At 57.9% G+C, this 25,114-nt stretch overlaps 2 protein-coding genes across 4 annotated transcripts; both read left to right on the top strand.

Annotated features, from left to right (window-relative positions):
- The first annotated feature begins 5,802 nt into the window (after nt 1–5,802).
- On the top strand, nt 5,803–17,113 carry WDR81 (WD repeat domain 81). 3 transcript variants are annotated; one of them, XM_058560121.1, is made up of 10 exons: nt 5,803–9,679; nt 10,457–10,564; nt 10,820–11,010; nt 11,123–11,313; nt 11,608–11,773; nt 11,852–12,017; nt 12,650–13,339; nt 14,251–14,396; nt 14,652–14,831; nt 15,888–17,113. In XM_058560121.1, exons 1-10 carry the CDS (start codon nt 6,007–6,009, stop codon nt 16,206–16,208), a joined length of 5,832 nt encoding a protein of 1,943 aa, XP_058416104.1. In that variant the 5' UTR covers nt 5,803–6,006; the 3' UTR covers nt 16,209–17,113. The 3 variants fall into 3 exon arrangements, with proteins under 3 accessions (XP_058416104.1, XP_058416105.1, XP_058416106.1); XM_058560122.1 differs by lacking the exon at nt 10,457–10,564; XM_058560123.1 differs by lacking the exons at nt 14,652–14,831; nt 15,888–17,113 and having other exon boundaries at nt 12,650–13,353; nt 14,251–14,382.
- Nucleotides 17,114–17,883: 770 nt separating this feature from the next.
- Nucleotides 17,884–24,801, top strand: SERPINF2 (serpin family F member 2). The gene is made up of 10 exons (XM_058559310.1): nt 17,884–17,930; nt 19,127–19,193; nt 19,334–19,372; nt 19,494–19,556; nt 19,852–20,053; nt 20,552–20,695; nt 20,843–21,046; nt 21,529–21,671; nt 23,382–23,586; nt 24,231–24,801. Exons 2-10 carry the CDS (start codon nt 19,131–19,133, stop codon nt 24,644–24,646), a joined length of 1,479 nt encoding a protein of 492 aa, XP_058415293.1. The 5' UTR covers nt 17,884–17,930; nt 19,127–19,130; the 3' UTR covers nt 24,647–24,801.
- The last annotated feature ends 313 nt before the right edge of the window (nt 24,802–25,114 follow it).

The following is a 25,114-nucleotide window of genomic DNA, read 5'->3' as shown; positions in this document are numbered from 1 at the left end:
GCCGGCTTCCCAGGCGGTCAGGGCCAGGCCTGGGCTAGGGGCCCCACAACTGGACAGGCTGGGGGGAGGTGCAGAGGTGACCTTCTCTCGGCCCAAGACGGCCAGTTAGGCTGGGGAGGGGGGGTTAGAGTTTCCAGGCCCTCCTCTTGCCCGCTCCCCCCACCAACCGCGGTGAAACTCTAACCTTTGGGTTGCATAAGGCCCCCGCACCGCCGCCCCCTATTCCTCTCCCCTCCCCCCTTACATAACATCCCCTGGAGGGAACGAGAGGAGGGGCCAGCCCGCCCAGAGACCCCTTCTCTGCCAGGGCGTTCAGCTGGCCCTGCCCCAGTGAGTGCCGGTAGAGGCAAAGCACCTCCCCACTACCCGCCCCGTCCAAATCCTCCCCAAGCTGGGAGGCCGGCTCCCGTATCCTCAGACCAGAGGGCGCCGAGGTTAGCCTCCCCCAGCCTCCGGCCCCTCGTCTTCCTCCCAGCCATACTCCGCAAGACCTTCCGCCACGACTCCGGTCCCGGACTCTGTCTTTAAACCTCCTGACACACTACTCCAGCCAGTCCAGGCCTCTCTCCCCGGGAGCGCCCCTGCCCCCGCCACCCGCCACCCCCTCTCCCCTCCCCCGGAAGGGCAGGGTGTGGCCGCCAGGACCCCACTTTCCCCCATTACCCCGTTAGCATGGTTCCCTCCAGTGCGGCCGGGACCCCAACTCACACCCACCTGGTGCTGGGTGTGTGGGGGGGGTGCTGAGGGTAGGGGAGCAAACCAGTGCGTCCGTTCCCCACGGCCGGCGGCGCTGTCTTCCCAGAGCCCAGCACACACCGGCTCCAATCTCCGATCAGCTGGCGGCGTCGTGACGCACAAGCTGCGATTGCACCGCCCAGGGCCAATCACCGCCCACTGCTGGGCAGCGTGACCACACCCACTCGGGGGCGCCAGCACTTCGCGCTGGTCCCGCCTCAACAGCCGTCTCAGCTCTGATTGGCAAGGAGGCCACCCCTTTGCCTAGTGGCGTTGCGCTAAGCCACGCCCACCAACTCACGAGCTGGCCAATAGGTGAAAGGGTGTGGCTCAGCCCTCCGCCTAGGCTACTTGCTTTGAAGAGCGCTACGTCAAACTAGGCTCCTAAAGAGCAGAAGGAAGTTAAGGCGTGTGTGTTTGCAGTGCATACTGGTCAATGTAGTTCCCGGTCTGGCACCTTGTTCCCAGAATCCAGTGCGCTCTGTGAGTTGGCATTTTTAAACTCATCTCTGAATCCATCCCGGCGAAGTCCTTAAAGGGCTACAGCCCCTCCTTTTTGGAGCCGTGAGTGCTTCTTTTAGGCAACCCCTAAACGGATTCGCTGACCTCTGCAAGAGGCGATAACTCTCTAAGGAAAGACGGAGCAGCAGGAGTGGGCCGAAGTGAAGGCGGAAATCAGCCCCCAGGGCAGCACTGTTCCATTGGATGAGGACTCCTGAGGGCTTTTGGGGGGAGGGAGGACTGCCCACTTCGCCTAGCCCAAGCTTTCACTGGCGAGATCTAGTCCACCCCTCCTGGGGGGCCCCTCCTAACCAGACTTTTCATGTAGATGTCTCCTCCCAGTCGCTGAGAGACAGCGTCTCAAGCAGCAGCTTCCTACCAAAAGATTCATAGCACAGTCCTCACCTGAGGGTAGAAGGAAGACTTGTGGTCGGAAACTAGGGGATGGGCCGTACCAAAGTGCAACTAGAGAGCAACCCCATCCCATGTCTAATACCCCCATTCAGTCCCACCCTCCAGAAGCTTTTTACTGACTCAGGCCTACTTAGGGAAGAGATTTCAAAGGTGGAGACCAATGAGGAGGCTGCTCCTTCCCCAGGGGCCAATCAGAGCCTAGAGGGGCGGGGGATGGGCAAAAACCGAAAGGAACCCAATGACTTGGCAAAAGCTGCTGAACCTCTTATTTAAAGGGGCAAGTCTGGGACCCACCCCAACTCATCACTTGCGCCCCCCTCGCACCACCACCAAAGAGAAACGTGGGGACAGGGATCCATGAGTTTTCCATAAGCTCCCAACTGCGGGTGAGGGTAACTGAGCCCCGAAGGATGAGCCTGGAGTGTGAGCGAGTTCCTTCTGTATTAAAAACGGACTCCACCAAATGATTGCTGTAGTTCCTAGGAGCTCCAGAATTCTGAGCCTGCGTTCAGAACGTTGTGCCTTTAAGGAAACTTCCTGCCTTCCACCCCAGTAAAGCTGATTGTTGGAAAGTGTGACCTCAGGGGACGAATCAGCTGTTACCACATCCTCCTCCTGGCCTGCCCTCCTCCATCCCCTTATCCCCCGCTCCATGGGTGGTGAGGGAAGGAAGGAGATGGAACCCCAAATATGAGGGAACAGCTTCTATGTTATTTCCTCTTTCCTCTCACTGCAAGACCCCCTCCACCCCCCATCTGCTAGTTAGTTCTTCAGAGGTTCTGAGCTTGGAATGAGAGGTATTTCCTGTTGGCTCAGTCAGTTCAGACCCGCCCTCCTTCTTCTAGTAGGGAGGCCAATATTGGGGAGGCCCAGAATGGTGGCTGGCTGGGTGTGTGGGTGCCCCAGGAATGGGTACTGGGGAAGGTCCAGTAAAGCTGTGGACCAAGCCTTGAGGAGAAGAATGGCTGTGGAAAGCAAGCCTCCTCAGGGTCAGAACCCTGTTCCTCAGGCTGGCTGCCCCTACTCCCTGCTCAGGTTGCCCTGTTCCTCCCTAGACAGGGGCTTGCTAAGGGGATCCTCCTAGCTTTCCCCATTCACTCCACTTCTAACTGCTCTTAGACACCACCCGCCCTTGGCTGCTCCAGTTTTTACACTCTCAACCTCCACAGCAAGAGTGCTAATGTGGAGCTTCCCAGGGGCTGCAGGTGGAACACACTGGCCCAGGAACCAGGGGCTCTGACTGGGAAGTCCTGCTGGAAGACCCAGGTAAATATTTTGCCCCAGCCCTGAGCTGGGAGTCAGGGTCACTCCAGGACAAGCTTAGTGTGAAGTCCCAGGACTAACTTGGCAAGGTCGGGAGAAATTGAGCAGGGTCTTGGCCAAGCTTGGAAGAAAGAGAAATCTCACCAACTGCCCCCATTCTCCATTATCCTTAGCATAGAAGTCCCATCCCCTTCCCTCCCAAGGTCCTTGTGTATTTTCTTCTGCTAACTCTCTGTCTCCTCACCCTTCCACCCTATAGGGCGTCCACGATTTCTGAACCTTAGCACTATTGACATTTTGGGCTGGATAATTGCTTGTTGTGGGGGCTGTCTTGTACATAGTAGCATGTTTAACAGCATTCCTGGTCCACTAGATGTCATTAGCAACATGCCCCCCCTCCCAGTTACGACAACCCAAAGTGTCTCCAGACATTACCAAATGTTCCCTGGGGGCCAAAATCGCCCCCAGTTGAGAACTACTAAGTTACACAAACTTGGATTCAAATTCCAGCTCTTACCAGCTGTGAGCTTGAGGAAGATACTTAACATCTCTTAACCTCAATTTCCTCATCTACAAAATAGAGTGAATAATAAATTCATGGTTTATTGTAGGGATTAAAAAAGGATTATGTTTGAAAACACCTAGCAGAGTACCTGGCCCACTGGCCCACAGTTAGTGCACTAAATGTTCGTTAGCTGCCTTCACTTTTCTCCCTGCCAGATCAGCAAGAGCTAACCTCACTCAGCATGGGCTGAGTGCCGGGGCATCTGCAGCCTCCCTCCCTCCCTATCTGAGCCATGGCCTCCAGGAAACTCAATATTGAGGTTAGTGAAGAGGAGTGGCTAATTTAGTCCCCGATTGCCCAAAGCCCAAGGGTCCTTGAGTTGGGATTCAGGGGGAACTTGGGAATAGTGCTGTGACAGAGCATTATATCTCAAGATGCGGCCTCCAGATTGCCTGCCATCAGAATTACCTGGGGTGCCTGTTAAAAATTCAGATTCCTGGGTCTTACCCCAGACTACTGAATCAGAAGTATAACATAAAGTTTTAAAACCACTGTTTTAGGGCTCATACTGGAGAAGATTGTCAGTGCCCTAGAAATCTTAGTGCACCAGTGCCCAGCACTGCAAGGACATCCCTATTCAAGGGAAGGAAAGAATTTTAAGAGGTAAGGTTAGTTCCACTCAAGGTCACTGTTGCATTGCAAACCAAAACCACTAGAGGGCAGGCTACACACAGTCTTGTAGAAAGAAAAAGTGGTGCCTGCTCAGTCCAGGGAAATTGAGACCAGAGCAAAGACCAGGTGGACCCAATTTTACTAGTACTGAGAAGCAGGCACTGTCTCCTGACCATCAAAACTCGTCCTCTGGTCTCGATACTCAAAGTTGGGGACAATATTGTCAAGGAACACCTCATTTCCCAGGTGAAAAAACAATAGTGCATGGCTAAGGAGTACAGAGAACATTGGTTTTAGAATGAGCTAGGCCTGGGTTTGAATCCTGGCCCTACCACTTCTTAGCTATGTGACCTTGGGCAAGTCACCTAAGGCAGTCAGCCTTCTCATCTTAAAATGGGTATAAAAATATCTTCTTAAAAAGGGTTGTGGTGAGGATTTAACAAAACAAGGTATGGGAAGCACTTAGCACGGTGCCTGGCTCCTGATTGGTGCTCTATAAATGGTGGTTCTAAGTTATTACTGCCCAGGATTGTGTGACCAAGCACATTAGGGACTCCTGCTGCCCCTTTAAGAAAGAGGATACAGTTGGAGTCAGATCATGGCTGAGCCATTCCTGTCTCCTCTCTAATTAGGTCTTTAGTTTTTCTTAAGTGCCTTTATGGAAACCCCACACCTCAACACCAAACTCAAGGTAAACTCCCCTTCTAGGAGTGAGACAAAAAAAACAGAGCCAGTGGTTTCACTGCAGACAATGGCCTATCTGTGCTGCAAATGAGTCAGAAATGAGACCCCTTGAAGGAGGCATGTAGTTTCGATGCCAGCTCTCTGGTTTCTGCTCCCTATGCCTTGCTGTGCCCTCCCCCCAACCACGGTGGCATCTGCAAGGCTCTGACCACAGCAGGCAGGCTCTGTGGCACGGCAGAGACAGACCTTCAACAAGAAGTCTTGGGGAACACTTCCTCCCAAGAACTCCAGGCCTCTGGGCCTGGGCCACTTCTCTCCCTCAGATGGCCCAGAATGGGAAAAAAAAAATCGGTAAGAGGGCTGTCAGTGCGGAAGATTCCAGGGCAGAAAGTCTGTGCACCAGCCTCTAAGTGTCCATTCTGCCACTTGGACGAGCCTCTTTGGCGGCTCTTGGTTATCACCTGTAGAATATAAACAATAATAACAGTCCTTCCTACCTCTCAGAGTGTTGTGAGAGCCAAATGGAATGTTACGGATATAGTGTTTTGAAAAATTAAAAGCTCCTTCTTTTGGAAGGCAGCATGGAGGCGCTGAAGGGACTTGATGTCAAAAGTGCCAGCTCTGCCTCCGGTTTCTTATCTGTAAAACCAGAGGCGGTGTTGGGGGGCGAGAATCACCCCGCTAAAGGCTGGGATCTCTGGGAAGAGCCTCCCTAGAGGCGCGTTCTGGCGCGCGCAGGAGGAAGCAGGGAGGGGAGGGGAAATTTCGTGGGCAGTTCAGCATCCCCCTCTCCAGCACCGGCGGGACCAGCTGGAGCCCCTTCCAGCCCTGGAGGAAGCGACACTGCCACCAGGCCACAGCAGAGCGCTGGGAGGCAGGACGCCGAGGCCTGCAGCGCGGCAGGCGGGAGGCGGGGTCTGGCCGGCCCATTTGAGCCACGTGCGGTTGTTTCCGTGTCGGGGCGATCACGTGACGCGTGTCAGCTGACCCGTCACGGTGGAGCCGGGCGCTGGCGCCTCGCAGCCCCCGCCCCGCCGCGCCCGGAGCGCAGGACCCTGTGGAGGGGTAAGAGCGCTCCCTCCTCTCCCTGTCACCGGCCCACTCCCGCCGCCTCCGCCGCAGCTCCTGTCCTTCGTCCATCCCTGCCCGCCCGGCCTGGCTCCCCGGAAGCCGTCGCGAGCAGGGCTGTGGCCGGGCTCAGCCCCGCGCTGCCCCCAGGCGGCCACAAGGGGATGGCCCTGGGGAGCAGGGGGCGGGAAGTCGCTCTTACCACCCGGGCTGAGGGCTGGTCCCCGCCCCCAAGCCCCGACATGGAGGAGCTGCTCCAGAGCGTGGAGAGGGACCTGAACATCGATGCCCGGCAGCTGGCTCCGGCCACGGGGGGCACCCACGTGGTGGCCCTAGTGCCCGCGCGCTGGCTGGGTAGCCTCCGCGAGCGCCGGCTGCCCCCGGGACCCTGCCCCAGAGCAGAGGGCCTGAGCGAAGCGGAAGTCAGGACTCTCCTGCAACGCTCCGTGCAGAGGCTGCCCCCCGGCTGGACGCGCGTGGAGGTGCACGGGCTGCGGAAACGGAGGCTGTCCTACCCGCTGGGCGGCGGCCTACCCTTTGAGGAGGGGTCCTGCACTCCTGAGACCCTCACTCGCTTCATGCGGGATGTGGCTGCTCAGAATTATCGCAACCTGTGGCGCCATGCATATCATACTTATGCGCAGCCTTATAGTCATAGCCCTGCCCGCTCAGCTGTCTCTGCCCTGGACTCAGTACGGCAGGCTCTGCAGAGGGTCTATGGTTGCTCCTTCCTGCCAGTGGGTGAAGCTACCCAATGTCCATCATATGCCAGAGACGGCCCCTGTCCACCTTGGGGCAGCCCTGCTTGTCCTAGCCTTTTGCGAGCTGAGGCCCTGCTGGAGTCGCCAGAGATGCTATACGTGGTGCACCCTTATGTGCAGTTCTCCCTGCATGATGTGGTCACCTTCAGCCCTGCCAAGCTGACCAACAGCCAAGCCAAGGTGCTCTTCATTCTCTTCCGTGTGCTGAGGGCCATGGATGCCTGTCACCGCCAGGGACTAGCCTGCGGGGCCCTGTCTTTGCACCACATTGCTGTGGATGAGAAGCTTTGCAGCGAGCTCCGGCTGGACCTGAGTGCTTACGAGAAGCCCAAGGAGGATGAGAATGAGGAGACCCCTGTAACAAGGGACAGGGCAGGCATTGAGCCTGGAGAGGAAGGAGGAGGGGGACCTAGGTGTCCCACCTGCCAGGAGGAACTTAGGAGCCTTGTGCTAGACTGGGTCCATGGCCGCATCAGCAACTTCCACTACCTCATGCAGCTGAATCGTTTGGCGGGTCGGCGGCAGGGGGACCCCAACTACCACCCCGTGCTGCCCTGGGTGGTGGACTTCACCACGCCCCATGGGCGCTTCCGAGACCTGCGAAAATCCAAGTTCCGCCTCAACAAGGGGGATAAGCAGCTGGACTTCACGTATGAGATGACGCGGCAGGCGTTCGTGGCAGGTGGCGTGGGCGGCGGGGAGCCACCTCATGTTCCTCACCACATCTCAGACGTGCTCTCCGACATCACGTACTATGTATACAAGGCTCGGCGTACACCCCGGGCGGTGCTCTGTGGACATGTGCGGGCACAATGGGAGCCCCATGAATATCCTGCCAGCATGGAGCGTATGCAGAACTGGACACCTGATGAGTGCATCCCTGAGTTCTACACTGATCCCTCTATCTTCTCCTCCATCCACCCTGACATGCCTGACCTGGATGTGCCGGCCTGGTGTGGCTCCAGCCAGGAGTTTGTGGCTGCCCACCGGGCACTGCTGGAGAGCCCCGAGGTGTCCCAGGACCTGCATCACTGGATCGACCTCACCTTTGGCTATAAACTCCAGGGCAAGGAGGCTGTGAAGGAGAAGAATGTGTGTCTGCACCTGGTGGATGCTCACACTCACCTGACCAGCTATGGCGTGGTGCAGCTCTTTGATCAGCCGCACCCCCAGCGCCTGGCTGGGGCTCCTGTCCTTGCCCCTGAGCCTCCACTCATCCCCAGGCTATTGTTCCAGACCATCCAGGAGAGCACAGGCCAGGAGGACTTCCCAGGCCAGCTTACAAATGGGGCTGGCAGGCTGGTTTTGGAGGCCACTCCCTGTGAGGCTGGCTGGGCCAGAGACAGGCCTCTGGCAGGAGAAGATGACTTGGAGCAGGCCACAGAAGCTCTGGATTCCATCTCCCTTGTTGGGAAAGCAGGTGACCAGCTGGGCCCCTCCTCCTCCTCCTCCAGTCAAGTGCCCCCAGCCCTCCTGTCTTTCTCAATGGCCTCGGCCTCTCGACCAGGCCGCAGGAACAAAGCTGCTGGGGTGGACCCTGGGGAAGGTGAAGAGGGGAAGATTCTTCTCCCAGAGGGCTTCAATCCTGTGCAGGCTCTGGAAGAGCTGGAGAAACTAGGCAACTTCCTGACCAAAGGCCTAGGGGGCCGGTTGGCGGTGCCTGAGCAGCCCCAGGTCCAACCACCCGTGCAGCTGCGGGACCTCTTCCATCGGGACATGCAGGCGCTGGGTATCCTCTTGGCTGAGATGGTTTTTGCCACCAGGGTCCGAACACTGCAGCCTGACGCGCCTTTGTGGGTACGCTTCGAGGCTGCTCGGGGGCTCTGCACACGCCATTCCAAGGAGGTCCCTGTGTCTCTGCAGCCTGTGCTGGACATTCTCCTGCAGCTGAGTGGATCGGAAGGCCCCGTGGTAGCAGGGAGGGGCACACTGGACCCATTGTTTGAGTACAGGCCCGTCTCCCAGGGCTTGCCCCCCCCCTGCCCGGCCCAGCTCCTCAGCCCCTTCAGCTCCATGGTTCCCTTCCCTCCGTACTTCCCGGCGCTGCACAAGTTCATCCTCTTGTACCAGGCGAGGTGCGTGGAGGACGAGGCCCAGGGGCGGGAGCTGGTCTTTGCTCTATGGCAGCAACTGGGTGCAGTGCTGAGTGACATCACCCCCGAGGGCCTGGAGATCCTGCTGCCCTTCGTGCTGTCACTCATGTCCGAGGAGCACACGGCCGTGTATACGGCCTGGTACCTATTTGAACCTGTTGCCAAAGCACTGGGCCCCAAAAATACTAATAAGTACCTACTGAAGCCTCTCATTGGTGCCTACGAGAGCCCCTGCCGACTACATGGCCGCTTCTACTTGTACACGGACTGCTTTGTGGCCCAGCTGATGGTGCGGCTGGGCCTGCAGGCCTTTCTCGTCCACCTGCTGCCCCATGTCCTGCAGGTGCTGGCTGGTGTGGAGGCCTCCCAGGAGGAAAGTAAGGGCCTGGCTGGGGCTGCCGAGGATGAGGAAAGCGGGCTCCCAGGGGCCAGGGCCAGCTCCTGTGCCTTTGGGGAGGAGATTCAGATGGATGGGGAGCCTGCTGCCTCCTCGGGCCTGGGGCTCCCAGACTACACGTCTGGCGTCAGCTTCCATGACCAGGCCGACCTCCCCGAGACAGAGGACTTCCAAGCTGGGCTCTATGTGGCTGAGTCCCCACAGCCCCAGGAGGCTGAGGCTGTGAGCCTGGGCCGGCTGAGCGACAAGAGCAGCACCAGTGAGGCCTCCCTGGGCGAGGAGCGGGCTGATGAGGGGAGCGCCCCTGTGGACAAGAGCAGCCTCAAGTCAGGCGACAGCAGCCAGGACTTGAAGCAAAGCGAGGGCTCAGAGGAGGAAGAGGAGGAGGAGGAAGGCTGTGTGGTGTTGGAGGAGGAGGAGGGGGAGGGGGAGCAAGACGAGGTCACCAGGGCATCTGAGCTCACTCTCTCTGAGACGGTGCTGTCCATGGATACTGTTGTGGCCGGTGGTGGCGGGGCAGACGGGGAGGAAGAGGAGGAGCCGCTGACCGAGCAGTCGGAGGGCAAGGAACAGAAGATCCTTCTTGGTGAGTTTTCGGGCCTGGAGGTATTGCTCAAACAGTCATCTGGTTTCACTCAACATTTGCTGAGCATCTCCTCTGTGCCAAGCAGTGGATGCAGCAGATCCACACGCAGTGCAGATGTGGGCCTGCCCTCCTGGAGCTCATGTCTAGCCGAGGAGATGCCGTGTTGTAGACAATCTGATGTGAGCTTAAGTTATGTTAGAATATGGCCCAGTGCTGAAAGGGAATATAAAGTGGGGCTGAGATCTAGTTCTCAGGGGTCAGAGAAGGCTTCCTTGGAAGTAGGGCCAGTTGAGGTTCAATGAGTAGGAGGAAGCGAGACAAAAATGGCAGGATCTGCAGTGAGAAAAGCATTCCAGGCAGAGGGAACAGCATGTGTGAGGCTCTGAGGCTGTCATGGTTCCATTAAAGAGTCAGTGAAAGGCCAGTGTAGTTAGACTGGGAGAGTGGAGGGAATTGGAGGGAGCAGAGGCCAGAGGGGGAGGTAGCCAGGGTCTGGCCAGGGTCTCATTTAGGAGCTGGGGAAGATTCACTGAAAGGGTCACCTTCCTGCAAGTCGTGCCCGAGGAGAGGAGCCTGGAGCAGCCCCAGGGCCAGAGTCCCACAGGCTACCTCTGCTGCTGCCAAATGGAGGGTGGTGGTGTGGGGCGACCAGGCTTAGGCTGGGTACCTTGGCAGAGTTGTGCCCAGAGTTGGCTAGGTGGGGTGCTGTGGGGTGGGGTGGGAGGAGTGGTGAGCCACTGTTATCTGATGAGCTCAGGGTCTGCCCCTACCCTGCAGATACGGCCTGCAAGATGGTCCGCTGGCTGTCTGCCAAGCTCGGCCCCACAGTGGCCTCTCGCCACGTGGCCCGGAACCTGCTTCGCCTGCTGACATCGTGTTATGTTGGTAAGGTGCTAGAGCCGGGCTTCCCCCAGGCCCTCTGCCCATCTCCAGCACCCTCTAGGGGATCCTTCCCACTCCCACCCCAGACCAGCTCCTGGCCAGGTCCTGGGTCTCAGTGTGTAAGCTCCTTCCTTCTTTGGTTAGGGCATGGGGCAGACCCAGGGCTAGAGTGAGCAGGAGCGGCTACCACAGTTCCTGGAAGGCCGACCTCCCTCCTGCCCTCCACTATACTCAAGGCTGCTGGTTCTTTCTTGGCAGGGCCCACTCGGCAGCAGTTCACAGTGAGCAGTGGCGAGAGCCCCCCGCTGAGTGCCGGCAACATCTACCAGAGGAAACCAGTACTGGGCGATATAGTGTCAGGGCCTGTGCTCAGTTGCCTTCTCCACATCGCCCATCTGTACGGGGAGCCCGTCCTCACCTACCAGTACCTGCCCTACATCAGCTACCTGGTCAGTCACAGACTTGGTAGGCCTGGGGGGAACCTGAGGGCTGACCCGAGATCTCTGGAGGTTCCAGGGGGTCTATGGGGCAGCCTGGCCCTCATCTACTCTGTGGCCCTAGGTGGCCCCAGGTAGCACCTCAGGCCCCAGTCGACTGAACAGCCGTAAGGAGGCGGGCCTGCTGGCAGCGGTGACGCTAACCCAGAAGATCATCGTGTACCTCTCAGACACCACCCTCATGGACATCCTGCCCCGGATCAGCCACGAGGTCTTGCTGCCTGTGCTCAGCTTCCTTACTTCACTTGTCACGGGGTAGGTCCCTGCCCCACCCCGTGGTGGGGAGCAGCCCAGCTGAGGGGGTTCCCGGGGGGAGGAAGGGGGGTTTGGGAAGCTTTGGGGAGAGTCCAATGACACTGGACTGGCTGTCAAGAGTCCTGGTTCTGATCCCAGCTGTGTGACCCTGAGCAAGCCACACCTTTCTGTGCCTCAGTTTCTCCATCTGGTTTGGACCAGTTGGTCTTGTAGCTCCTTTCATTTAAAGGTTCTGATAGATTCTGGGCAAGTTCCGCAGAGTTGGGGGCTGGAGCTCACGAGCTCTGTTTCCAGGTTCCCAAGTGGAGCCCAGGCCCGGACTGTTTTGTGTGTGAAAACCATCAGCCTCATCGCTCTCATCTGCCTGCGTATCGGACAGGAGATGGTCCAGCAGCACCTGAGCGAGCCCGTGGCCACCTTCTTTCAAGTCTTCTCTCAGCTGCACGAGCTTCGGCACCTGGTGGGCAGACCTGCCTGGCTGGGGTGGGCTGGGCAGGGGCCCTGGACTCGGCTGACTCCCTGGGCTTCCTGCCCACAGGATCTGAAGCTGGATCCTGTGGGCCGCAGTGAGGGCCAGCTGCCAGAGGTGGCCTTCTCTGATGGGCAGCAGCGGCTGGTGGACCCCAACCTGCTGGACGAGCTGCAGAAGGTGTTCACCTTGGAGATGGCATACACAATCTACGTGCCCTTCTCCTGCCTGTTGGGTACTGCCCCACCCCGTTCCCTCACACAGCCTCTGTGACCATGGCTGTTCATCTGGGAGGGCCCCACTCTCTCCCTGCCCCCAGGGTCAGTAGTGGGTGTTAAGCACAGTCTTCTGGGTCAGAGCAAAAGGATTTGGCCTCAGACCCCAAGTCCCAAGGTGACATATAAACAGGGACTGAGCGTTGGCCAGCAGGGAGGCACAGGAGTGCCCTAGCGTGTCCGTGGGTGAGTCTCTAGGAGCTATCCAAGAGGAATGAGCGGCTCACCGTTTACATAGCTTCTTGTCCAGGCCAGGCACTGTGCTGAGTGTTGACATGTATCATCTGAGTAGGATGAACAGCCTGTGGTCAGATGTGTTTCATCCCTCCACTGAATCTAAGCTCTGAGAAGGAGAACATGACCTGTCTTGTTTCTGTTGTCCAGCATGGCACCCAGCACATAAAGATGCTCATTAATGAATTAATCCATGTTTCACTGGGGAGGAAACTGAGGCTCAGAGATGAAGAGTTACTTGCTCAGAGTTGCACAGCCAGTACCTGCCCTGTCTTCTGTGGTTCCTAAGCCCTTGGGTGGGTGGTGGCAGCTGCCTGCCTTCTTCCCTAGTCTTAGGACCTCTTCTGCTCCCATCCAGGTGACATCATCCGGAAAATCATCCCCAACCACGAGCTGGTGGGGGAGCTGGCGGGGCTGTATCTGAAGAGCATCAGCCCGAGCAGTTGCAGCCCTGCCAGCGTGGAGCCCACTGTGCCCAGCACCGGCCCCGAATGGGACTCCCAGGGTGGGGGCTTCCCCCAGGATGACGGCCACTCGGGGACCTTTGGGAGTGTCCTGGTCGGGAACCGCATCCAGATCCCTGACGACTCTCAGCCTGAGACCCCTGGCCCGCTGGGCCCCATCTCTGGGGTGGGCAGTGGGGGTCTCGGCAGCGAGAGCGAGGACAATGTGCTGAAGCGGGAGCTGCCGCGGAGTGCTCACGGGCTGAGCGGGAACTGGCTGGCGTACTGGCAGTACGAGATTGGCGTGAGCCAGCAGGATGCCCACTTTCACTTCCACCAGATCCGCTTGCAGAGCTTCCCGGGCCACTCGGGGGCTGTTAAGTGCGTGGCGCCCCTGAGCAGCGAGGACTTCTTCCTGAGTGGCAGCAAGGACCGCACTGTGCGCCTCTGGCCGCTCTATAACTCTGGGGACGGCACCAGTGAGACAGCCCCACGCCTCGTCTACGCCCAGCACCGCAAGAGTGTCTTCTTTGTGGGCCAGCTTGAGGCCCCTCAGTGTGTGGTGAGCTGTGACGGGGCTGTGCACATCTGGGACTCCTTCACAGGTGAGCTGGCCCAGGTGAGGCCTGTTTCTGTTGCTGCCATCTTGTACTCTGCCAGGCCTCTGGGAATGGGGCCCAAGGGTGGGATGGTTGGGGTGTAATGGTATGTGGTTGGGAGTGACCCAGTGAAGCCACACAGAGGAGCTGTTAGGACTCGGAATCCATTAGACCTGAGTTTGAATTGTCTCTGCTAGTTTACTTGCTGTGTGATGTTGAGCAAGTCACTTTGCTGCCAGAAGCATCAGTTTTCCCATCTGTAAAATGGGAATCAGAACAACTGATTTAGAAGATAATGCACATAGGGCCGGCCCCATGGCGTAGCAGTTAAGTGTGTGAGCTCCGCTGCTGGCAGCCCGGGTTCGGATCCTGGGCGTGCACCGACGCACTGCTTGTCAGGCCATGCTGTGGTGGCGTCCCACATAAAGTGGAGGAAGATCGGCACGGATGTTAGCTCAGGGCTAATCTTCCTCAGCAAAAAGATGAAGATTGGCATAGATGTTAGCTCAGGGCTGATCTTCCTCACAAAAAAAAAAAAAGAAGATAATGCACATAGAGGTTTGGCTTAATGTGTAGCATGTAGTACATGTTTGGTAAATAGTTGCTCAATTATTTTTCCGTGTCATTGTAGGGAGAAACAAGGTTAAAAGCGGGGAGGGCATGGAGTAGCATTGAGATAGACAGGGAGGCAGCTTTGGTCAGGGGATGCTATGTGAAGAGAGGAGGTTGCTTTGGGGATGGGAGCTTGGCCTGGCCATGGAAACAGGAAGGTGGGAGGGTCAAGAAACATCTTTGGCATTTTCTGAGCTCCTCTGGGATATGGGAGGCAGGTATGGGGTAGGTTGGAGGGATAGGAGGAGTCAGGGCTCTTCCATCAGCTGCTAGGACCTCAGACACACCGTGTCATTCCTTCCCAGGGAAGACCATTCGCACAGTGGAGCCATCAGACAGCCGGGTGCCCCTGACTGCCGTGGCTGTCATGCCTGCCCCCCACACCAGCATCACCATGGCCGGCTCTGACTCGACCCTGCGCTTTGTGGACTGCAGGAAGCCTGGCCTGCAGGTCAGGGGCGTCGGTTCCCTGAGCCCTAGTCAGGGTGCCTGGCAGGGAGGAGAGACCCTGAAGGCCAGGGCATAGTTTCTCTTTGCAGACGGATCACCCACAGCAGCAAATCTGGGGGTGTGGGACTCTGGCCTGTGATGTGGGGACAGAGGCTCAGGCTGTCAAGCTGTGTGGGCTTGCGGGGTGAGCAGGACCTTAGGGAGAAGCAGGTTGGAGTGGGTGGTGGTGCCTCATCTTGTCTCCCTCTGCCTGTAGCATGAGTTCCGCCTGGGTGGCGGGCTGAACCCTGGGCTTGTCCGCTCCCTGGCTGTTAGCCCCAGTGGCCGTAGCGTTGTGGCCGGCTTCTCCTCGGGCTTCATGGTGCTCCTGGACACCCGTACGGGCCTTGTTCTGCGTGGCTGGCCTGCCCACGAGGGGGACATCTTACAGATCAAGGTAACAGACCAGGTCCCGTTCCCTTCTAATCTCTGCTTAGGGTCCACCAGGACAGGCTCAAGCTGATGTCACTTACACCTGCCCAAGGACTGACGGGCAGGGAGAGTCAAGAGCCCGCTGCACTGTGGGGGGCCTCAGCAGGAGGCAGGCACAGGGGCGGGACCCAGGGGGCCGAGCTGACCCTGCTGTTCCCTGGAGATGTTCTAATGAGTAACCCTTGTCCATATTTGTCTTGCTTGGAGGATCAGGGGTCGGGCCCTGTCCGTGACCCAGTTCAGGTTAAATAAAGCTCAGCTGGGAGGCTGTTTACTGCCCCTAGACCACTGAGCAGAGTCCATGCCCACTGCTGGGCTGTCCTGGTGGGGGCAGGGGCAGACTGGGCGTGGGGCTCCTGCCCCCACCCCTGCCCCCTTCTCAATTACGGACCTCAGGGAACTGCTCAGGGAGGTACAGGAGGATAGGAACAGGGCTACTTGTGGGAGGGTTTTTCCAGGCAACTGGGACTCCCTCCTCATCCTAAGTTGAGGCCAGGGGATGTGCACTGCCACTGCTGGGGGCAAGCTGCCCCTGGCTCCCTCCAGGGCCCCCCAGGGGACCCTGGGCTCCAACTGTCCCTAAATGCTGACTTTCCAAGAAAGCATCAAGAGGGCTCTGGGGTCAGCCTGGGTGTTAATCCTGGCTCAGCCACTTACTGGCTCTGTGACCTTGGTATGATTACTTAACTTTTCTGAGCCTTAGTTTTTTTCTCCGTAAAATGAGAACAATGACAGCATCTGCCTCATAGAGTCATTATGAAGATGAAATGTGGTAATAGGGCATGCGTAATGCCATGTCTGGACATAGTCAGTGCTCAGATTACAGTGATAACTAGGTTAACGACACTGATATAGTCATATTAACTCACGTTAATGTAACGTGGGAAGGTGGCAGCCTGTCCTCCGCTCAGGATGCCCTGTCTTCCTGGGAGATATTGTGGGAAGAAATGGGAAGACACTGGGGTTTGGTGGGCACATGGGAGGGCACAGGCCCTGCTGAGGTTCTGCTCTCCCCGGGCAGGCGGTGGAGGGCAGCATCCTGGTCAGCTCTTCATCCGACCATTCCTTGACTGTCTGGAAGGAGCTGGAGCAGAAGCCCACACACCACTACAAGTCAGCCTCCGACCCTATCCATACCTTTGATCTGTATGGCAGCGAGGTGATCACCGGCACCGTGGCCAACAAGATCGGCGTCTGCTCCCTGCTTGAGCCGCCCTCCCAGGCCACCACGAAGCTCAGCTCTGAGAACTTCCGGGGCACGCTCACCAGCCTGGCCTTGCTGCCCACCAAACGCCACCTCCTGCTGGGCTCAGACAATGGGGTCATCCGCCTCCTGGCATAGGCTGAGGGTGGGGCTCGTCAGGCAGGGGTGGGCAGACATCCTCTAGGAGTCCATCCCATCAGCCTTGTTTGCCCAGCAGCTCCCTCCAGGCAAGCCTCAGACCCCATGCCCTGTGTACCCACATGGCCTGCAAGCTAGGGCTGGACAAGGGTCCAGGCTCTTGAACTCCTAGAGCCCCCAAGGCTGCCAGAGGATCTCCTTCATGGCTTGGGGAGATGCTGCTCCAAGCCAGTAGGAAGAAGAGGGAGAGCGTGGGAAAGCATCGCTGCCCTGTGTTCTCCCCACTCTGTCCTCGGGTCCACATGGGGACAGGGAAGCTCTGGGAAGGGTTAGGGAGACTGGCCCTGCCCAGCCAGTCTTCAGCCAAAGCCCCCCCTTGCTGGACTCTCTCTGCCCCTCTCCCACAAAGACAGGGATGCTGCCCCAGTCCAGGACACTGATGGTGCTTGGACTCCAGCCTCTAAGGAGGGCTGGCCGTGGTCTAGGAGTTAAGGGCCTGGGGCTGGGGTTTAAGTGTCCACCCAGTCAGACCCTGGCCAGTATGGGACCAGTAGGGGAAGAAAGAGGGCGGGACCAGGGGAGGGAAGATGGACTGGGCCAGCTGGTGCCTGCCCTCCCCTAACTACAGTGTTTGTGCCTTGAGCTGAGGAGGTAGCTCCTGGGCCCAGAACCCCTGGAGGGTGGAGTTCTAAGACCCTGAGAGAAGGGGCGAGAAGAATTATCTCTGCATCTCGCCCAGGGGACAGGAAGACCCAGGTGTCTCGGGTCCTCACATTCTGGAGCAGAGATGAGCTCTGAGGCTGGGCTCATGCTGCCTCCTCACTATTTGCAATAGATGTAAATATGACCAATAAATTCTTTGAAGGAGCCGTGGAACTGAGTGAGGCTTTTTTTTTGACAATGGTGTCAGAGTGGGGAAAAGTCGAGACCCCCACAGCTTCCAGGGCAGTGAGGAGTAGGGCAGGAGGTGGGGAGGCCACCTGATCATTGCTCTTCAGGGTACAGGGCTTCTGGTTCATGCAGCCCCAGACCAGTTTCCAGTAAGGAGGATGCTGAGAGAGGCTGTGTCCCTCAGCATCTCTCCTCTCCCACCCCTTGCCTTCCAGACCCAGGCTGAAGGCAGCCAGCCAGGATCCTGGGCATGTAATGGTTGGGATGGGCATCCTATCCTGGGTTCCCAGCAAAGGTTTTGCAGCTTCCCCTTCCCTCTCCTAGGGATGGGGTGGCAGTTGTAGGGAAAAGGAAAGGACATTGGAAATGGGAACCTGGATGTAATTCTGAGCCCAGCTCTGTATCCTTGGGCAGGTCACATAGCATCTCTGAGCCTGACTAAAGGGATAACTCCCCACCTTGTGGGGTTGCTGGAAGGCCCCTGTCCTTTCTGGATCTGTCCTCCAGATGAGGACAGCCTCCTCAACTGTCTCCTGAACCTCCTTTCTCCAGGCTCAGGTGGGACCCAGATCCATGGGGGCTCCAGGTGGCTGTCTCAGGATTAGATGCCCTGCTGGGAAAGGGGCTTCCAGCCCCAATATCAATGTTTAACCGGATGTGCAGGTCAATATTTACCAGAAGAGAAAGCAATCTGAACAGGGGTTGGCTGAGAGCAAAGGTCCCGGTGGGAGGGGAGGGCTCCACTGGGCTGGCTGGAGCCCGGGCAGAGAGAGGGGAGCACCCAAGTGGGGCCAGAGGGACATTGTGTGCAGCAGCGAGGAGCCTGCAGAGGTATGAGGGGAGGGGCGGGCGGTCTGTTCCTTGAGCAGGAGAGGAGGTAGGAGCTGCCCTCCTGGCTGAGGGTATGGGGGCTGAATTTATTCAGGAGGCCTGCTGATTCCCAGTTTCCTGAGGTGATGAGGAGCCAAAGTAGGGGATCTGGGGGAGAGTCTCTCTGGGACTTGAAAAACTGGAGGCCTTTTCTTGCCAAGAAGATTCAAAAGCCCAGGTTGGAGATCAGGGCCCTTTGCCTGTGTGATGGGAGTGGGGCCAGGGGTGATATAAGGATCCTCCTGAGGGACTAGCCCTGAGATGGGGGCGGGGTGGGGGTGTGTGTGAGACCTGCTCCAAGGCCAGACCAAGACCTGCCCATCTCCACCCGCCAGCCTGGCTTCCCGGAGCCGGCCTGGGGCAGAGTTGGGGCAAGGCCTGCATTTCCCGTAAGTCCAAAGGTGGTTCTGGCCAGAGTCATTCATTGGGCTGTGCTGCTGGTCAATGAGGCGGCTTTCCAGCACCCACCACCACCCTGCTGAGACCTCTGGGCCTCATAGTCCTGTCTACCCTTGTGGGCAAGACCAGACCAGCCAGAAAAGGTGGGCCGGCTGGACAGCAGGTTGGATAGGAGCTCTGGGGAGGGAGCCCTAGTACAGAGGAGGCTTCAGGGCCGGCTTCCCAGAAGAGGGACCTTGCGCTAGGCTGACGAGAGCTGTTACTGAGCGTCAAGCGTTGTGCTCAGGGCTCACCAAGACTGTCTTATTTCAGTCCTCACAATACACGTGGGAGGAGGTAAGGACTTTTGCCACCATTTTACAAGACACAGCGAAGCCCAGAGGTGTTAAGGGAGATGTCAAGGTCCTCTGGCAAGAGGCAGAGCCTGGATTCAAACCCAGGTCTGACTCACAATGCCAGGCCTTGAAGAATGAGGACATTTTTTGTTTTGATAATATTTTTCCCCTATGAACCAAAATATTCTCAGGGCATGAAATGTGAAAAACCAGGAAAACAAAGGGGGTTAAAAAACAAGTCGGAGGGACATCTGCCCCTCAGAGATGAGAAGCTTTGCTATGGTGTTTTAGGGCGGTGTGCTGTAGCTGGTGTTTTCCCCGCGGCGGTAGCGGCTCAGGACTCAGCCTGCCCGGGAACGCGTGGGTGGGATTCCACGCGGGTGTGGGGGCGAGGTGGGAACGGAGGCTTCCGGTCCACAACAGGAACATGGCGCTGCTCCGGGGACTCCTGGTGCTCTGCTTGTCCTGCCTGCAAGGCCCCTGCTCTGCGGTGAGCCTGGCTGAGGTCTGGGTGGGGCGGGGAGGGGTGGGGAGAGGCCAGCGGTCTGAAGGGCGCAGGGTGGGGGGTCGTCCGAGGGAAGATTTAGCTCTGAGGGGGTCCCCCTCTTCTCCTCATCCCTCTCTCAACAGTTCTTTCCTGTGAGCGCCATGGAGCCCCTGGGCCAGCAGGTACTGGGGAGTGAGGGGCGTGTGCCTGGGAGGAAGGCCCCGAGGGGCCTCGCCTGTGGCTTGTGCAGGGTGGGGGACCTCTGGGAAGGGTCGCTCTCCATCTGCTTCCTCCTTTCTTCAGCTAATCAGCGGGATGTCGCAGGAGAAGCTCTCCCCGATAATCTTCCTCAAGTTGCGCAACCAGGTACAACCAGGTGGGGCTGGGGAAGAGTGGGCGGGGCCCGAGGGAGGAGGGCCAATCAGCAGGGGCGAGGGAACAGGGGGCGTGGCCGTGAGGCTGAGGTCCGAAGGGGAGGGTGGGAGGGACCAGAGGAAGGGATCCAGTCCCCAGAATGCCCTTGCCCATGAGACTCTCCCTCTCCTGTCAGGACTGGGACCAGGCCCTGCTGCCCCCAGGCACAGGGGCTACGAAGGAAATCTTCAACACAGAACCTGGAGCTGACCCCTTGGCCCCACTGACCCCTGATCTGTCTCTGCAGGAGGCTGGTGGCCAGGTTGCCCTGAAGAAGGCCCCAGGAGACTGCAAGGCGGCCCCCACCCCAGAGCAGACCCGCAGGCTGGCCCAGGCCATGATGGCTTTCACCACAGACCTATTCTCCCTCGTTGCCCAAAGGTCCACCAGCCCCAACCTCATCCTGTCGCCTCTGAGTGTGGCCCTGGCACTGTCTCACCTGACACTGGGTACTGTGGCAGCATGTGTCCAGATCAGCAGAGCTGGGAGGCCAGTAGGAACTCACTACTACACCCTCCAGAGTTTACTAGTGGGTGGTTCCTCCATCAGGGTCACTTGGATGTTTGGTAAAAATGCAGATTCCTGGGCTCACCTCCAGTCCCTGTGAATCAGATTCTGAGGGATTGGGCCCAGGGATATGTTCCTGGTGATTTTTATGCGAGAGTTTGATAGCTACAATGTCTCCATTGGACTGGAGGGTCTCATTGTATGAAACTGAGGTCCAGAGAGAGAAGACAATTTCCGTGAGGTGAGGCCGCCCAGACGGTCAGCAGCAGAGGTGAAAGTAGGACTTGGGAGTCCTGTCGCTCAGACCAGTTCAGTGGATATGGGAGGAGAGTGTGTGGTCCTGCGGGCATGCTCACTGTGGGTATTCAAGAGGGACTGGAGTGGGCAGTGGGGGTGGGAAAGAACCCCAGCCTGGCCACAGCCAATGTGGTCCCTTCCAGGTGCTCAGAACCAAACGCTGCAGAGATTGCTGCAGGTGCTACATACAGACTCAGGGCCCTGCCTCCCCCACCTGCTGAGCCGCCTCAGCAGGGACCTGGGCCCTAGGGCATTCCAGTTGGCTGCCAGAATGTACCTGCAGAAAGGTAGGTGCTGGTGGTAGGGAGCTCCCTAGGTAGTGCCCTGGGGTCGACAGGGGTGAGGGAGGTGGGTTTGGCCTCAGGGAGCCAGTCAGATCGTTGGTGGCTGTGGAGCCTGCGCCCTGGGAATAGCTTGTGGCCCCTTCTGTGTAGGATTTCCCATCAAAGAGGACTTCCTGGAACAATCGGAGCAGCTCTTTGGCGCAAAGCCCATGAGCCTGACAGGAAGTAAAGAGGATGACCTGGCAAACATCAACCAATGGGTGAAGGAGGCCACTGAGGGGAAGATTGAGAATTTCCTCTCGGAGCTGCCAGATGATACAGTGTTGCTTCTTCTCAATGCCATCCACTTTCAGGGTGCGCTCCTCCTCTTCGTAGGTGCCCCGCCCTGGCAGCCCCTACCCCTAGCCTGTAGGCTGAGCTGGGCTGTACAGGCTTTGTTATGAGGGTCTCTCTTCCTCCTCAGGGCTGGGCCAGGATGCAGGGAGCCCTCTGGGTTGTGGCTTGGGGGAGGGTAACGGTGTGTCAGAGAGGGGCCCCAGGAACTGGATGGGTCCGTTGTGGAGGGAGGACCTTGGGAGAGACGAAGTCTGAAAAGACCCAGGGGGAGGTTCCTGGGAGCATGGCAGGGCATGGGGAGAATGCAAGCCCAGATTTCCAAAACCCTACAGGGAAAGGACCTCAGGTCAACTGGGTATCAACTGGCACAGCACCCCCAGGGGTCTTGACCTCCACCTTTCATCTCTTGAATGGGTTCTGGGTGGGATGGGGAAGAGGCTGGTGGTAGAGAACCCGTCCTGGTCCCAGTCTATGTGGCCTCTGCCTTCTGCTCGATGCAGGTTTCTGGAGGAACAAGTTTGACCCAAGCCTCACCCAGAGAGACACTTTCCACCTGGACGAGCAGTTCACGGTGCCGGTGGACATGATGCAAGCCCGCACGTACCCTCTGCGCTGGTTCTTGCTGGAGCAGCCTGAGATACAGGTCACCCTTGATTGCCCAGGCCGGGCCTGGGTGCTGGGAGGTGGGAAGGGAGTAGGCAGGCTGTGGAGCAGGCACGGGGATGGGTAGCTGTGCCCCACCTTCCTTGCAGTCATGTCCCTGGGGCAGGAGGCTCTGAAAGGTCTCACTATGCCCCACCCAGGAGGACTGAGGCTCCAGGCTGTTAAAGGTTCATTCATTCAACAAAACTATATTGGGATTTGCTATGGGCAAGATACTGCTCTAAGCACTGGGGATTTAGTGGAGCACAGGGAGACCAGACCCCTGCTCTCAGGAGGGAAGATGCACAGTACATGAGCAAACATGAATCAGCAGGATAATTTCAGATGGTAGTAAGTGCTGCAAAAGAAAAAAAAAAAAAAAGGGCAGTCTATTAGTGACTGGGGAAGGTGTTTTAGACAGAGTGGTCAGAGGGCATTCTTTGAAGAGGGGACATCGAGTTGAGACTCACAAGATCTTTGGTTATGGGGGCTTATTACAAGGACCCGTGGGTTGTGGGGCAGCAGAGGGAGCAGCCCAGCAGCCATGGAGCCACTCAGGGCCTGAGTACCCCTAAGCCTGGGAGATGCCACCTGAGCTCTCACGCAGTGCTCCTTAGAAGGGAGGATCTAATGGGGGATGGATTTGTCAGCATCCTGATGGGACATTCTGATTGGCTAGAGTGCTATGCGAAGTTATCTTAGGTGTGGCCTCCCTTGCTTTAGCCTCTATGTGGTCCCCTTGGCTTGGGCACTGATCCCTGGGCCAGTCAGCTGAGATGGCAGTGTTTGTTTTTTTCACAAGGCCAGCATGACACAGACCACAGCCACTTCTGCAGCCCCCTCCGAGAGGGGCTGTGGGTGAGGCAGGCCCTTGGAACAGCAGCCCAGTCTCTCTGCAGTTCACCCTGAATGGAGGACGGTCTGGTTCACCTCCCCACCAGTTTTCTTCCTGCTGCTCCTTCCCTCCAGGTTGTGTCCTGCCCACTCTTCGTTCACCCTTTTGTCTCCATTCCTTGTCCTTCTTGGCCTTCCTCTTCCCTAGACACTCTGCAGGCGGGCCCAGGCAGCCAGACGCTGGCCCTCCTCCTCCCACCCGCAGAGGTCCTGCCGCCTGGGCGCTCTGCCCAGAGCCCGAGGAGTCACAGCTGCAAGAGACCATGGGGCCCAGGGGTTTTCACACTTCTTTAGCTGCAGAAACCTCATTCACATGAAATCTTACCCCAAATCACAGTATATATACACAGCTGGGCAAAGTCGCTGTTGAAGCTGAGAGGGGTGTAGAGAGGACCACCCTTTGCAGCGGCTCCTCCACAGAACCTAGGGCAGTTTGAAAACCAACAACCCAGTCCATTGAACACGTGGAGACACTGAGAAAGCGAACACATGGGATTCCTCACCCAAGTCACAGGGCTGGCTGGTAGCAGATGAAGAGAGAGAAAAACACCATCTATTGAGCACCGCCTACGTGAGACATTCTGCTAGAAGCTTTAAAAGCGTATCTCTTTCAGTCACATGTCAGCCTGCAGTGTGGGCAGGTAGTGTTACTCCACTTCACAGATGAGGAAGTGGGGGCTCAGGGAGGCCGAGCTCGCACTTGAGAAGGATGGACAAGAGCCCAGGTCCATCTGTCCCAGAAGCGCATGCTGGTCCGAACTCCTCCTGGGTCTGGGTGCTTTCTGGTCCTCATGTTGTCTTCTTCCCTTGTCTGTAGGTGGCTCATTTCCCCTTTAAGAACAACATGAGCTTCGTGGTCGTTGTGCCCTCCCACTTTAAGTGGAATGTGTCCGAGGTGCTGGCCAACCTGAGCTGGGACATCCTGCACCAGCCCTTGCTGCGGGAGAGGCCCACCAAGGTCCAGCTGCCTAAGCTGCATCTGAAATGCCAGCTAGACCTCGTGGGCACTCTCAGACAGCTGGGTAAGGAGGCTGGGCAGGGGACAGCCGTCGACATCATGCTGGGCAGGGTGGGTGAGGAGGAAGCCCCCAGCTGGCAGCAGGTCTGAGTCAGAACTAGCCTTGTGTCCTGGCCTTTTCTGGGGCTTAGGGAGGTGAGAGGGTTTGATATGAGCACCTGGACCCTCTGTCCTGGGGTGGGCTGGGGCGGCCTAGAGAATGAGAACCTGCTCCGTCCAAGACTGAGCATTGCAAAGAATCCTGGGTGGACAGCCTGGGGTGGCATGTGAGCCTCGCCAGCTCTCCTGCAAGGGGCACTGTACTAGGCACTGGGAGCCCACCATGTACAAAGAGCTCAGTGTAATGGGTGGGCAGATAAGGAATCAGGTACATACAAGTCAGCATAAGTGATAAGATAGAGAGCTTCTCTCCAGTTTCCCCGGGAGAACATTGAGAAGGTACCTGTCTGGACTTCAGGGCAGGGGATCAGGGAAGGCTTCCTGGAGAAGTGACCTTTAAGCTGATACTTAAAGTTTAAATAGGAGTTAACCAGGGATATGTGGGTTCAAGATGTTCCCTGGCCAGGATGCCAGACACCTTCCCAGGCAAGTCCAGGCAACCTGTGGGGCAGAAGGCAGCTCTGACCAGTCATCTCCTGCCCTGGGCAGGCCTGCAGGAGCTGTTCCAGGCCCCAGACCTGCGTGGGATCTCTGACCAGAGACTGGTGGTGTCCAGCGTGCAACACCAGTCCACTCTGGAGATCAGCGAGGCTGGCGTGGAGGCGGCTGCGGCAACCAGTGTGGCCATGTCCCGCATGTCCCTCTCCTCCTTCATCGTGAACCGCCCCTTCCTCTTCTTCATCCTCGAGGACACCACAAGCCTGCCCCTCTTTGTGGGCAGCGTGAGGAACCCCAACCCTGGTGCGCAGCAGGAGCGCAAGGAGCAGCAGGACTCTCCGGACATCAGGGACTTCTTCCAGAACCTGAAAGCCTTTCCCCGGGGAGACAAGCCCTTTGGCCCTGACTTGAAACTTGAGCCTCCCTCGGAGGAGGAGGATTATCCCCAATTTAACAACCCCAAATGAGGGGCCGTGGCTGCCAGCATCCTGAGTCCCTGCCAGGGCCAGCCTCTCAACTGATGTGACTCTATCCAAACAGCTTCGTGGGATTAGGGGCGGGGGCCTACGTGGGCAGTCTGGGAGAGGAGAGGAGCCATTCTCTCCCATCTCCTCTTGGGGAGTTTGGGGTAGGGTGGGGCCGGGAGGAGGGCAGGCATCAGGGAATTGTGGGCCTTGATCCCACATCATTTCTTCCAAAGGGGCTCAAAGGTTGTCCTTGTTGGGGCTTGGGCAGAGGGGTGGCTATGGATTCACTTTTGTCAGGAAGGTAGGTAGGTTGTTCCCTAAGTCGGCTGGGGCAACTCCACATTTGTTTACCAGAGAGGGAGGGACGGGGGGATTGGATACCCTGCCTGGGAGAGGAGAGACAGGCCCTGGGGGTGGCCCTGGGGGCTGAGCTCTGTCCTGGGTTAGACACTGTGGGTCAGCCTTGTC

Source organism: Diceros bicornis, chromosome 18 (assembly GCF_020826845.1).
Source record: "Diceros bicornis minor isolate mBicDic1 chromosome 18, mDicBic1.mat.cur, whole genome shotgun sequence".
NCBI lineage: Eukaryota > Metazoa > Chordata > Mammalia > Perissodactyla > Rhinocerotidae > Diceros > Diceros bicornis.
This window is presented reverse-complemented; position numbering and strand designations above follow the sequence as displayed.

Bases quoted from the DNA above. Each gene is read 5' to 3' on its own strand.
- SERPINF2 (XM_058559310.1), top strand. From the start codon at position 19,131: ATGGCGCTGCTCCGGGGACTCCTGGTGCTCTGCTTGTCCTGCCTGCAA. The intron at 20,054-20,551 runs GTACTGTGGCAG...GGTCCCTTCCAG, and splicing joins ACTGTCTCACCTGACACTGG to GTGCTCAGAACCAAACGCTG. The intron at 23,587-24,230 runs GTAAGGAGGCTG...TGCCCTGGGCAG, and splicing joins GGGCACTCTCAGACAGCTGG to GCCTGCAGGAGCTGTTCCAG.
- WDR81 (XM_058560121.1), top strand. From the start codon at position 6,007: ATGGCCCTGGGGAGCAGGGGGCGGGAAGTCGCTCTTACCACCCGGGCT. The intron at 9,680-10,456 runs GTGAGTTTTCGG...CCTACCCTGCAG, and splicing joins GGAACAGAAGATCCTTCTTG to ATACGGCCTGCAAGATGGTC. The intron at 13,340-14,250 runs GTGAGCTGGCCC...ATTCCTTCCCAG, and splicing joins CATCTGGGACTCCTTCACAG to GGAAGACCATTCGCACAGTG.